General features: G+C 34.5%; 1 protein-coding gene across 9 annotated transcripts in view; it reads right to left on the bottom strand.

The window, feature by feature from the left end:
* Positions 1-14422, bottom strand: part of LOC106878999 (helicase domino) — a 138393-nt gene that overhangs the window by 97023 nt on the left and 26948 nt on the right. For 6 of the 9 annotated variants that reach the window (XM_014928385.2, XM_014928388.2, XM_014928386.2 and 3 more), the window contains exons 1-3: positions 8427-8451; positions 3263-3451; positions 1076-1869 (exon numbers count right to left, since the gene is read on the bottom strand). In XM_014928385.2, the coding sequence (XP_014783871.1) occupies positions 1076-1869; positions 3263-3451; positions 8427-8436 (993 nt within the window). In that variant the 5' untranslated portion in view covers positions 8437-8451. Of the gene's footprint in view, positions 1-1075; positions 1870-3262; positions 3452-8426; positions 8452-12837; positions 12940-14422 lie in introns of those variants that run through there. The other 3 variants (XM_052973552.1, XM_052973553.1, XM_052973554.1) reach the window with 2 other exon arrangements.

Here is a 14422-nt window from a genome sequence, read left to right as displayed (position 1 = left end):
GGGGGGTGCTCGATTAGCTAGTGAACTGTGCCTTAGAGTTGAAATTTGTGAAGAGTATGCTATCTCACAGAAATAACACTTTTGTGGTAATGGCTGTGTTTGCATCATAAACAAAAAAAAATCTGGGTTTAGGAAATTATGAAGTCCACCACTATCGCTTTCTTTTACATGTTAAACACTAAATAAAATGAAGTAAATCCAACAATAGTCATTAGTGTCACCACCATCATTTAATGATGATATATCTGATTAATTATCTAATACTTGGTAAGACAATTCTGTATTTTGAACCTGGCAAATTAAACTGAGATTTTCATTGATATAATGTTAAGTAACAAATCTAACTTATCAGATACATCTAAAAGTGTTAGATCAACCTGGGAAAAATAGTAAGCCAGTTTCTTGTGCTATCATACATTCATGATTAGTCCTAGACTAATCATGAAAGTTCATATTTACACTGTTACTTACATAGTATTTAGCAAAGTTATAATCTAAGAAGCAGATTATGGAAACCCAATGACATTTTGGTCTAAAATTTCTGGTATAAAACATTTCTCTGATTAATAATATAAAACTCTTCAGGAGTTACGTAAAATTTATGATGATCTTACCAGGTAATGTTCAGATATCCCAAACCAATTATAATATTACTAAGTAAGACAGATAAAATGCAAACGTGAAACAAGAGCTGTGTGCCCAGTTTGGGCACACTAAATGAAATAACGGGAAATATGTTTTATCTTTGTATAACTAGGATAAAATGTATGGACTCTTTAGTGTTAAGATTACTCTGTCAAATGTAAAACTTATTTACGTTGATTTGAATGAACCATATATAATCTTGAAGCAATGAGATTTTGATATGGTTATTTATTTTTAGAATGACATTGTAGGGTAGGTGTAAGAGGCTAACTCTGGCCAGTTTTAACATAAAAAGACAGAGGCTGAAATGGCCATTTTAAATTCTTATGGGTTAAATGTTTAAAACAATATAATAGTCATATATTAAAGTAAAACTATTTGCAAATATTTGGTGTATTTTTCTAGAAATGAAAGAAGTGTCATATCTTACTGAGGAATCCAACTCCAATGTTTCATCTTCATCATCACTGTCCAAAGATTTTGCTTTTAAAAACTGAACAAGTTGTAATGGAGGACGTTTCTTCCAATGGAGGAAATCCATAATATTCCCACTACCATTTAAAAAATAACATTCTGTCCAATGTTCAGAATAGTTTTCTTTTAATTCAGCCATTTCTTTAAGTTTAAAGTCTATAATTTTTTTCCTATATGCAGCTATTTCCGGTGTACTAGGAGGTTTCTCTTCTAGTTTAATCCGTTTTCTAGGTGGCGCAACTGTTGTAGATGTTGATGCCGACGTACTAAGTGAGAAGTTGCCAGCACTTGAAGTGAGCACTTGTGAAGAGTCTAGAGATGAGCAAGTAATTGAGGTTACACTAGCATCTGTTGTTGTTACAGCGACATTTGCTCCCGAACTTGTGCCACATGGCAGCCTTTGAGTGAATCGATGAGTTGGTAAACTCATTCCAAACACAGGCTGAGGTTGTTGATGGTTAGCTACATTAACAGAAAGTGGTGATAAACCACTCCCAGATACACTCAACTGACATTGCTGCCCATGGTGATGAATAGTTCCAGACATATTTGGTTGTGCTTGTGTTTGTAAACGAGCAGCTGAAGATGCAATTGAAAGCACCTGCTGGATTGCATTTGCATCCTGTATTGACAAAGTTGAATGACTAGCAAGTGTACTGGGCTGTGTAACTACAACTGTTGCTGCTGCAGCTGCTTGGAGTGGAGTTTGGGGTTGTGGTGATCTTTGTATTGAAACAGGAGAAAACATTTCTGAAACAAAAATATAAATCCATTAGCAAAACAGAAACAAGGACAGAAAACAAATTTAGATTCATTTATTTAAATTAATGTAAAAAATAAACCCCTTTAATTTATTCAAATATATTATTACATCAATATGGATATTTTAAGTATTCAAAAATCCAAGAAATTAATGAATGTTTGAATTTATAACCCAAATCAATCTTAATCACTTTCAGAAAAATTGACCAAGTATCATTAAAAATTTCCTATTACTGTTCATTACATTTTGAGAATCTGAACCATGTGTATTGATTTCAATAGTCATGGCACCAGTAAGCTTTATATAAGTCCCTATGTAGTACTTACATAAACATACATTTGTTTTAGCACTAACTCCCTATTCTAATGCCACCCCTTTTTCTTTATTTCATATGATCTCACCTATCTATATATCATGGCACTCCGTTGCGGGTTCCAGTTGATCCAATCAACAGAACAGCCTGCTCGTAAAATTAACGTGCAAGTGGCTGAGCACTCCACAGACACGTGTACCCTTAACGTAGTTCTCAAGGATATTCAGCATGACACAGTGCAAACAAGGTTGGCCCTTAGAAATACAGGTACAACAGAAATGAGAAGAGTACAGCAGGGTTCGTTACCATCCCCTGCCGGAACCTCTTGGAGCTTTAGGTGTTTTCACTCAATAAACACTCACAATGCCTGGTCTGGGAATCGAAACCACGATCCTATGACCATGAGTCCACTGCCCTAACAACTGGGCCATTACGCCTCCACACACACATTTACATATCATCATCATCGTTTAACGTCCGCTTTCCATGCTAGCATGGGTTGGACGACTTGACTGAGGACTGGTGAAACCGGATGGCAACACCAGGCTCCAATCTAAATTTGGCAGAGTTTCTACAGCTGGATGCCCTTCCTAACGCCAACCACTATCCACATATTACATTTACTTCTCAATTACATGTTCAGTCCCACTGTGTGGTATCTTGGGCAAGCATTTTGCTAACCAAGTCTGGTGAGTGAATTAAGTGGAAACCGAGACAAGCATATCGCACACATGCATGTGTATACGTGTGTGAATGTCTTGTCTTGGTATTTTGTGATAACTGTAAATGAGTGTCCCTGTTGTTCCTTTCCAATATTCTGTGAAAACACATTTAGCCATGAGGAAATATCTTGGTTGAAAATAGGTGAGGGTTGGCAACAGGAAGGACATTTAATCACAGAAAATCCACCTCAGCAAACTCCATCTGACCCATGAAAGTATGGGAAAGTGGATGTCAAAACAATAATGGTGATGAAGATATTGATGACATCTCTCATTATATCTTATGTTTTAGCGGTACCTTTCTTACCGTGCTATATCTATACAGAAAGTGTAGAGTTTACTCACCAATTGCCTGCCTATCTGGCTCAGCTTCATGTGGTGTAAGCACATAATGCTGTAAAACACTCTGCTTGAACCCAGCAGAAGAGTTTTGCTGCTGCTGGGATGCCAGGCCCGATACATTTGCAACTGTTTTCTTCAAGGCATTGCTGACATCATTGTCCCTCTGCATAGTACCAAGCTGGGAGGTTTCGACTATAAAAAAAAGAAAAGAAAATAGATATCATTTAAGACTACAGAAAAACAATAATAGGAACAGAAGGAAATCAATGAATCTCTAACAATCAAGTACCTAAAGTAATCGAACTAACATTGGTTCATTTACATCTAAATTAAAATATTGATTGAATTTTTATTTATGAAGTCTCTCACTTGGAAAATATTTATCAGTTTTTGTTATTTATATTTAAATATTTAAAATTTGTTAGTTTCACCTCTATCTATACCACACAATTTTTTCCCCCTTAAGTCACACAAAATGAATAAATGAGAGGAGGGCCTTTCACTTCCCTGAACAATTTTTAAAGGGAATTATGATAGTAAAACAATGTTGTATTCTGTGGAACATAATATATTGGAGAAAAGACTCATTCTGAGTATTTAACACCAAAATATTTGAAGAAAAATTAAAACGTAAAAAGAGAAATTATCAATTTTCTCCTGCAGTTAAGAGTTCTCGATTTTTGAGGAATTAAAAGTTACTTTGTAAATAACTCGTTGAACAAGTAATAACAGGAAAAAAAAATCTAAAGAATCATAACTGAATTTTGAAAATTTGAAGAATGAAATGAAAAGTTATGTTTTTGTAATTTGTCTTGCCAAGTAAATATTTTCACTATTTCTCTAAGAGATTTAGCAAGATTTAAATTTTATCAACTACAAAATAGTCGCTATAAAAATGATACAAACACAAACGAAAGTTTATTAGGATGCGAAATATAATTACTATGAACATTATAATTATTACTAATCAGTTAAGTGTAAATCATTTAGAGACTTTAATGTCACTATCAACACTAGAGCCGCAGAAACTTAGCTACAAAAATAACTGATAAATCTCCCTCCTCAAAACACCCTAGCTTCTTAACAAGAACACGAAAGAATGTAATCCTAGATACACATGTCCGAAGAAATGGCTGATAACGGATAGGTCTTTAATTATATATAGTTACTCAATTCTCATCATTTAAGGCTTAACATCTCCGTAAATAATTTATCTTAAAAATCAAAAACAAAAAAAGATATCAAAATTTATCAGGCTAGGTAGTCTTTGATTACAATAGCTTTACATTTCATGGATGGGAAATTGCTGGATTCACTACAGTTTTATATTACATAAACGTTTTATAGATAACGGTGGTGGAGGAAACATCACAAATGAATGAAAAACTTCAACGTAAACCTCACGAATAAGTAAACATACAGCATAAAAAGTACTATAGGATATTGAGCATTCGTTTTATTAACGTCATAGAAAAATTAACTCAGCTGCGAACAAAATATAAGTCCAGTCGAAATATACCAAACATAACACAGTGAAAATGATTGAAATAAAATGAAAACTACTTCGTAAATACTGAATGTAAAATGTATGGTATACTTAATTAAAACAGCCTCATGAACAGTTCCTATGTCTCAACTGCAATGTGCGTGCTATGTGTGATTTTAATAATTTATTTGAAAAAGGCAGCAAATAAGGAAGAAAGAGCCACATAAAACTAACCCGACAACCTTATTTTATATACTGGGATTAAATGGTTACTCTCATCCGGGAGTAACCATAACTGAAGGCACTCGTAAATATAAATCAACCTATTCTTGCTTCTGGTGAAACCAGCAATATAAATGTTCCTTCTCTCTCTCTCTTTCTCACACACATACATACACACACAAAAGCGCGAGAGTGTGGGGACAAAGTATGCTCGCTAACGGAAAAGAAGCTGACGAAAGGGGATAACGTGAACCAACCTGCTAAACAGCGAGTCTCTCCCTCCTTCTCTCTCTCACACACACACACCACTTATAAAAAACACGAACTAATTAATGTCGGCACCAGCCGTATTTACAAACTGCAAATACAAATCCTGTTAAGCAATCTAAGAAATTACATTACAAATACACGATATATATAAACTAATAAAACCTTTAAATGAAATCTAAAAGTAATAGACGCAAACCTCGAGTAACGATGGCGTAAAATTTCAATTTATATTATTAGCTTTTGTGCTATCGATTACTCTTAACCATGTTTATTACCACTGTGAATGCGCAAGTATGTAACACAGATGCACGTATACATACACATACATATAAACATATATATAGATATACAGGGCAGGGAATCGTCAATTAGTAATAAAATTAATAACTAACAATTTTGCCGGGTAGCCCAGTATGAAAAAACCTTATCGGTAAAATCATTTATAATCATAAATATATAGGGATTGATAATAACCTGCTTCTCCAACATACTGAGAATTCAGAAATAGCAGCCAAAGAACTACTGATTCCAAAACTACAAATTTTACTCTACTTTGGTAGCGATATTTCTGATACACACAGAACAAAAAACAGTAGAGAAGAGTAAAAAAAAAAAAAAAGAGAAGAGTAAAAAAAAGGCAAGTTGTTTTTTTACTCTTCTCTACTGTTTTTTGTTCTGTGTATCAGAAATATCGCTATCAATTTAGAGTAAAATTTGTAGTTTTGGAATCAGTAGTTCTTTGGCTGCTATTTCTGAATTCTCAGTATGTTGGAGAAGCAGGTTACTGTCAATCCCTATATATTTATAAACATATATAGATACATATGTACACACAACCTTTGAATGTCACATCCATATCTCTTCAATAACCTGATGCATGCACCAATAAACATTCATAGGTTTTATGTGTGTGTGGAGAGAGAGAGAGATTAATTTCATATTGTTATATATCATGCACTGTAAATCATTTTCTAACAAAGATCAAAGCTACTATCGGTAATTTGATCCCCAACTTGACTGGTAGTTTATTTTATATCAATCGACCCCAGAAAGACAAATGACAAAGCTTAATTAGTTCGGAACTCATTTTGTTCGACATCAAACGACCGGCCTATAAAATGCCGTATTACTAAGCTAATAAAGAACTAGATTATTTCTAATGTACAAGCTGCAAGTCTACAGATAAAAATATAGTCAATGTAATGATATCCGCTAATATACAATTTGAATTCTTCGTATACAGCCCTAAATTTCGACGAGAACAAACTTAGATGTTTTATATGTAAATTAAAGTGAGGAGGAGGATGAATGCGTGGCATTATTTGCATCAATGACAAGTTTAAGGTATTTATTTTGTAATTGCAATTAAATAATACATTAATTGAAGTAACGAGTTTCCTGTAAAATACATTTCATTTTGGCTCCTACTTTATCAATGAAGGTCAAGGTGTTTTAGTTAACTTTCTCATTAAAGTATCTATACTGTACTGAAGCACAATAAATGTATACAGTTTTTGAGTGTTTAATAAGATAGCCCAAGTCACGTGGTTTGCACCAACAACCTACTTCTCTCTGGTTCTACGCTATCACATTTTGAAGGTATAATATTCACCAATTGATTACACTAATCCGAAGCGCAAATCAGTGACTGAGAGGGTGACTTCATAAACCTTCCACTAATATATCTATCAGTTGGAGCTAACGATAACCCATTGTTGATATAAGACAAAACAAAAAAAAAAGTATATTATTGTGGGGTGGAGAGTCAAGACAAAGAAATAATAGCTGATAAGCTGTAATATTTCTGCGAATGGTTATACAAGTGTATAAGTATTTTTACGCGCGAATATAATGTATACACAAACATCGCGCATGCATACTAACAGATCACACGAGATGGACTTCTCACAAAAAATTTCAAGACGGTGAGTTGTACAACTATACTATACAGCTCCTTTAAAAAGAGTTGTATATAGAACAAGCATAGCTTTATTCTCAAAAAGCTTTTTCCAATTGACAGCAAACATCAATTACTACGTGATGTTGGCTCTCATTCTGAAAACTATACTTTTGCAACACAAATAATCACAAAATACCTGGTTCGCAGAAGGAATATGGTGTAGATAAACTACCTAAATGCAGCAAAACCTACTGCAGACCTCACCCACATCAAAAATATCCTAATCGTATTACCTACCTATATACTATGATGTTGCAGCTAAATCACTATATAATTAACGAAACCTGCAAAAAAGATAAACTCGAGGAGTCACGTAAGAAGGTACAATGGTGTGGTGAACCTAACCAGAGTACTAGTACTGGTGGAATGTGTCAGTCAAGACATCAATAAAATGTAAACCTAACAATACATAACGATCTCGGACAGTAGAAAGAAACTAGAAGCACAGTAGTTGAACAACAGATGTGACAATGAATATATCTATACAACTGGACTATCGAGAAAACTGCAGTAATGCCATCCGGACATTATAGTTTTATATTTCTACCAATAATTGTAGCACACGAATGATTGCGTGACTAACTGCCTCGGTACCAAAGTTCGAGAAACTAGGATTCACAAAACCAGATAGAAAGGACCAAATCAAAAGTGTGAAAATGCACAGGCATATTCATACGTAATGTATTAATTCCAAAAAAAATTTTCTAGGCTACAAATCGGTTCTAAGCATTTGTGTGTAGGCAAGTCAAAAATAAAAAGTCAATTAGACATACGCACTAAATGCATTTGATTGAGGCTTAGTGAAAGTTTAAGATGGGAAAATAGGAGTGGAAATACACACACACAAACGGCTATCGGCTGTATGGTTTTTAGGTCTCTTCCCAACCACGTGTTTCATTTTAACTCCTTACTATGCTACACTACCTCTGAGCCATCAAATGCTAGGTGAGTGACCTAGACAAACAGAAGCCTTATCGTGTGTGTGTGTAAATTGTTGAGCTGGAAATTTTGCATTTGTCAAAATTCCATGTCAACAAAATCATCCACTTGATTTTCTAAAACAGTGGATTGCAAAAAATACCTTCAAATAGATTAAGCGTGAGTAACGGGAAGAGCATCGAACAGTGAAACAATGCCTCAATAATATTCATTAATCTAACCCATAACAGCATGGAAAAACAGACGTAAAACAAATTAATAAATATGTATATAGACACACAAACACCTACCTATATACATATGCTTTTATTGGTTTCAGTTACTGGACTGCAGCAATACAGTACATTACCTTGAGTATATGCAATCAAATTTATCTCAGTACTTATGATAAATCTGCTACTTATACTGTGTGTGGGTGTGTGTGTTATTCAGCTGTCAAGTTAAATAATTTACGCTTTATGTTTAGCTATGATTTTTTTTTTTTTTTTAGTGGACAGATGGTAGTACCATTGACTCCACATGGTCTCTAAGGATGGTGGAAAGGAGGGGAGAGGGCATCACGAAACTAGAAACTGAGCCTAAATGCTTACCACAGAGCAGGTCCTGCTAAAGATAACGGTGTTAGACGTTAGTGTTAGTACCAGACGCGTGGGTCTTGGCAGGATTTGAAATCAGAATGTAAAGAGCTGAAACATATACAAGAGATCCTTCTAAGTTCCACCTGTCCACTGCAAAGGTACATTATCAACTCCTGAAGGAATGAAAAATAAAGTTGACCATGGCAAGATTTGAACACAGAGAAGACTACAAAACATTGTCTTGTGCGCTTATAACTCTGAAAATTCATGACCCTAATAAACATACAAATGCATACATGTGTATGTATACACACAAAAATATAAACATGCGGGCATATGTATATATATCTTGTTATATAAATATACATATATTGCATGTGTTCTGTACTTTGGGAGGGTCTTTTGTTAATAAAATCATCCAATAGTTTTAGTCATATTTCTTGTCACACCACTTTAGCCTTTATTGGTTTCCCAGTCTGCAACGATTTCTCCTCCCCACCCACATCCTTTTTCTACTTTACCAGGTGTCATATACGTGATCAAGCATGCATGTGTGTGGAGGGGGGGTTACTGTTGAGCTTTCATTACTGGCTTTCCTTTGTATTGAAAATTATTTTTATTTGAAGCATGTTTTTGTCAGTGCTGCTATAAATATGAGTAAGAGACAGAGAAAGAAAGATTTGAATCTGATTAATCTAAATTCTTATTCTCGTATTACTATGATAATTGTAGAGCATTAGCTCTCACCCTCATTCATTCCATTGAGCAGACTTTTGGTTAATCTCCCTGTGTGTGTATTACTTCTGTAACCTGTTACAGTTTTGGAACTTTCTAGATATTTGGAAAGAATTCTTATATCAGTTCCAAGTTGAAGCCATGAACTTTGTGAGCAACATAGGTGTTGCCACAAAAACCTATCAGAGTTGTCAATGGGTTCAGGGTAGTCTGGTTAACAGGTTTTCATTTATTTATGTATCTAGTTGACTACATATGCTGTAGGAATATATTAGCTGTATGTTTGAATATATATACATGCACTTGTGTGTGTAAGAGAGAGATGGATGTTGGGTGAACATGCATTTACACAAATGAGCCGTTGAACAATGACCACACAATAAAAAGCAGTAATTGGCAGCACTACAATTTTACATGGAATCCCAATAAAATTAGAATACCTATGGAAGTTTTATTAATAACAAAATATACAGATTTGTCACAAATATATGATACTGACAGGATTTCATATATAATTATTTCCAAGACCCATCCTTTGCAAATTAGTAGTGACCATTCACAAGCAAGATGCAATTGAAACAATAACTTGAAAATAAAAGTTTTGAAGTAGGCGTAGAAGTGGCTGTGTGGTAAGTAGCTTACCAACCACATGGTTCTGGGTTCAGTCCCACTGCGTGACACATTGGGCAAGTATCTTCTACTATAGCCTTGAGCCGACCAAAGCCTAGTGAGTGGATTTGGTACACAAAAACTGAAAGAAGCCCATCGTGTATGTATGTGTGTGTGTGTATATATATATATATATATATATATATATATATATATATGTATGTGTTTGTGTGTGTTTGTCCCCCCAACATCGCTTGACAACTGATGCTGTTGTGTTTATGTTCCCGTAATTTAGTGGTTCGCCAAAAGGGATCGATAGAATAAGTACTAGGCTTACAAAGAATAAGTCCTGGGGTCAATTTGCTCGACTAAAGGTGCTCCAGCATGGCCACAGTCAAATGATTGAAACAAGTAACAAAGTGTCAGATTTAACCCTTTAGTGTTCACATTATTCTGCCATAATTAATGCTTTTTTATTCACATTGTTTTGAACTAATCAAGCATTATCTCATAGCTATGAGACTTTGATGAGGTAACTGTTAATTTTTAAAACCATATTGTAGGGTTGGTGTGAAAGACCAGATCTGGCCAGTTTGAAGATAGAATAGGCAGAATACTTTTGGCCGGATATGGCCGGTTTAAATGCTAAAGGGTTAAAGACGTAGGAACTGTTTTATTTCAAACCAAATGCAAAGAACCAATAAGTAATATGAAAAAAATCTTTAACACATTTGAAAGAAAAGTTGGTCATTATTTCACAACATTATTCACAAGATTGAATGCAGATAAAACAATTGTAAATTGATGTAATGAAAGCACTTGCCAACTCCATTCTGCTTGTTTTTAATTGTAAAACTACAAATATTTGTGGATTTTCAGGCATAAATTTCTGTCTGGACCTGTGGCTGAACTTAGAATTAAACTCCAAGATTAACACCCAAATTAAATTATACACACAGTGGTTGTCAACTGTATTTCAAGCATTATCACTTTCTCATTGCAGACATATTCCTGTGTAACAGGTTTTATACAATTTCTACTTGATCACTTGATCCTGACTGTTTTAAATTTTCTTTTGTGGCAACTGAAGAACACATTTTTTCTTATTTCTTAAATTACACAAATAGCATCTCCAAAAGACAATAGTGCTCTGCTGGAGCTGAAGGTAATGTACACAGGATTTTGTTCAGCATTCTAACTATGCCATCTCTTGCTGTTATTTCAGCAACATTAATAAGGTTGTATAACTGAGAATTTAACCCTTTTATACACTTCTGTTGAGACAAATTACCTTTGTTGCAATTTAGAAAACATGGAATTTAGTAAAATATCTGTCATTATTAAGCTGGTGTTTGGAACTTAAATTATGGAATTTTGATGGGAGGCTTTAATTCAAAACAAGGAATCTGTATGATAGGAGGAAGGGCAGTTTCAGGTGGGTTGGTATTAAGAATTAAGGGCACTGAATTAACTTCAGTACTTGATTGATACTTTGTTGATTTCTTCTCACCTGCAACATCATCATCAGCATCGTTTAACGTCTGCTTTCCATGCTAGCATGGGTTGGATGATTTGACTGAGGATTGGTGAAACCAGATGGCTACACCAGGCTCCAATCTGATTTGGCAGAGTTTCTACAGCTGGATGCCCTTCCTAATGCCAACTACTCCAAGAGTGTAGTGGGTGTTTTACGTGCCACTGACACGAGGACCAGTCAGGCGGTACTGGCAATGGCTACGCTCAAAATTGTGTATTTTACGTGCCACCTGCACAGGAGCCAGTCCATTGGCACTGGCAACGATCTTGCTCGAATGTCTTTTCACGTGCCCCCCGCTCATAGTACAACTGTTTAACAATTACAAGTAGTAACAACAGAATAACTACAACTACAGTACAACTGCTACCACCATTACTATCATCATAAACAGAATTAAAATTACTATTACCACTACTATTACAACTAGTTATCACTAGTAATGATTTCTGACAAGCAAAAGGATACAATGGATCAGCTGATTAAATCAATCACAATCAGAAAAAAATATTACAAGGCACTGTAAATCATGCTCTAATGATTCTGCTAATCCACTCACCACTTTCAGTTGCTACACCATCATTTTGAAAGAGACAATAATTCTCTAAGCACCATTGAGTAGAAGGAAACGTATAATCACAACACCACCACTTCGTTACTACAATAGCTATATCTACTGTCAGAAATTTAAGTCTATTTCGACAACTGCAGGATTATACACTACCTTCTTATCCAGTGGATCTTAGAATTATCATCTTCAAAATTAATCCAGCATTGTTTTCTCTACACACAAATAGACATACTGTTCTTTCTCTCTCCCACACACACACAGAGTAATGTTCACAAATGCCACTCAAAGAATCCTCTATGCTGTCACTTAAATTGCTAGAAATAACAGCTGTTATAATTCAATCAGCCTATTAAATGAGTTTACACACTAACAAATTGAAAAGAAATAGATGGTAAGTGTAGAATTACAATCACCTGCACTTCAAATGCTCATGAGACCATTGAAGCCAACTATCAGTTACCATTTATGAATCTCCTCAGGGAAAATCAGGAGAAAGAATCTGACTGGTGCCAACATGTCACAACTAGTTTAGTTCTCTTATTTATGCACATAACTCACATTACTAATGAAAAATGATCTCAACTTCACCTCTATATTTGTCCAAAATATAGCTTGACACCTCAATCACTATGTCTTTCTGATTGTGTTTGTTTCCTCTCACAATTCTTGCCTACCTCAGTATCTTGTACCAAATCCTTCCTGTCTGCGTGTAACTATAGTTGAATTCGTTAACCTGTTCAAAGTATGTCTTAGCTGCTTCCAATGAGCCCCAGTCACTAATAACAAAAGCAAAGAATTTTTTTGGTTTATTCTCCTGTTAACTTTCATAGGGATTATTAGTGTCAGTCTGAAATTGCTATCCCTGACAAATTTTCTTATAACCTCTCTTATACTAGGTAACTAGACTTTGCACCCTCAATATTGATAACAGTTTTGATAATAAAAATATTAATAGTAATAATAATTTCATTTAATCAGCACATGAATATAACTTCTAAGAGACACAAAAAATAAGAAGCATGAAATATAAACAATGTACAAATAATCATGTTACGAATAGCATTTTGTATATATTACTTAAGGTGAATATGCTGTAAGAAAACCACAATACTGCAGTATTCATCTTGAGAAAATATCTCATATAAATGTACAGTGCTAAAAGAAAAAAAAGCACAGAGGTACATGTTGCAGGTGAAAAGTATCCAGCAGTGGCAGTGGAATTGCTGGATTCTGGAGAATCCTGAATATTTACATGTCATCAGAAGCATGTATCCACTATCAACAACATGCTCAGAAAAATTTTATTTCCACTGGTACAGAGAAACAGTGAGTAACAAATCACTAACGTCGCAAATGGCAGTGTTGGGACTTTCTTACAGTATATTCACGTTAAGATATACAGATTACTATTTGGTACTAATAATACTTCTGTGACCAATAACAAATTTGTATCCATCCTACTATTTGCAACACTAGTGATTTGTTAATCACTGTTTTTCTATAAAGGTAGAAGCAAAATTTGTCTCAGCATGCAGTTAACAGGTGACATGCAAATATACAGAAATTCTGAACCTGGCAATTCTACTGCAAGACATTTTTCATCTGTAGCTGATATTTCTGTGCTTTTTAACACTACATTTATATGATATGCTTTCTCAAGAAGAATACCACACCACATAAAGTAAGGTATACAGAATGTTATTCTGAACTAATACTGCTCCTGTTGCTGATAAATTTATATACAAGTCAATCCTTTCATGACATTCACTTTTGTTTTGATACATATAAGAAAAGCTTCTTGAAAAAAAAAATGCTTAACCACCTCTCCTACATTATTCTCTCAATATACAAAGTTAGTATCTAAATCAGTGGTACACTTGATTTCTATTTTACTCAAGTGGACACTTACAACCATTCAGTGTTTTAAAAATCCTATTTTTTATAATCAAATACTATTAGGAACTAGCTGACCACGTGCCATCAATAATGATGACTAATTGTAGTATTTTATATATAAATAAGGTATAAAATAATCACATGTACAAACATTCACATATTTCCTTTGTACACACACACACACTCAGAGTTGAAATGCTGATTTTTTTTCACCCCTCCCTTCCTAATTCATCTATCCACTCCTTCCTTTCTCTCACTCCCTCTCAGTTAGGGCTATTACTCTCACTGCTTCTCCTTCACTGAATTACTATTTTCTCTTCTCCTCCACGTCTGACGTGACTCTGAACAAATATATATATATAT

This window comes from Octopus bimaculoides, chromosome 16, assembly GCF_001194135.2.
Source record: "Octopus bimaculoides isolate UCB-OBI-ISO-001 chromosome 16, ASM119413v2, whole genome shotgun sequence".
Taxonomy (NCBI): domain Eukaryota; kingdom Metazoa; phylum Mollusca; class Cephalopoda; order Octopoda; family Octopodidae; genus Octopus; species Octopus bimaculoides.
This window is presented reverse-complemented; position numbering and strand designations above follow the sequence as displayed.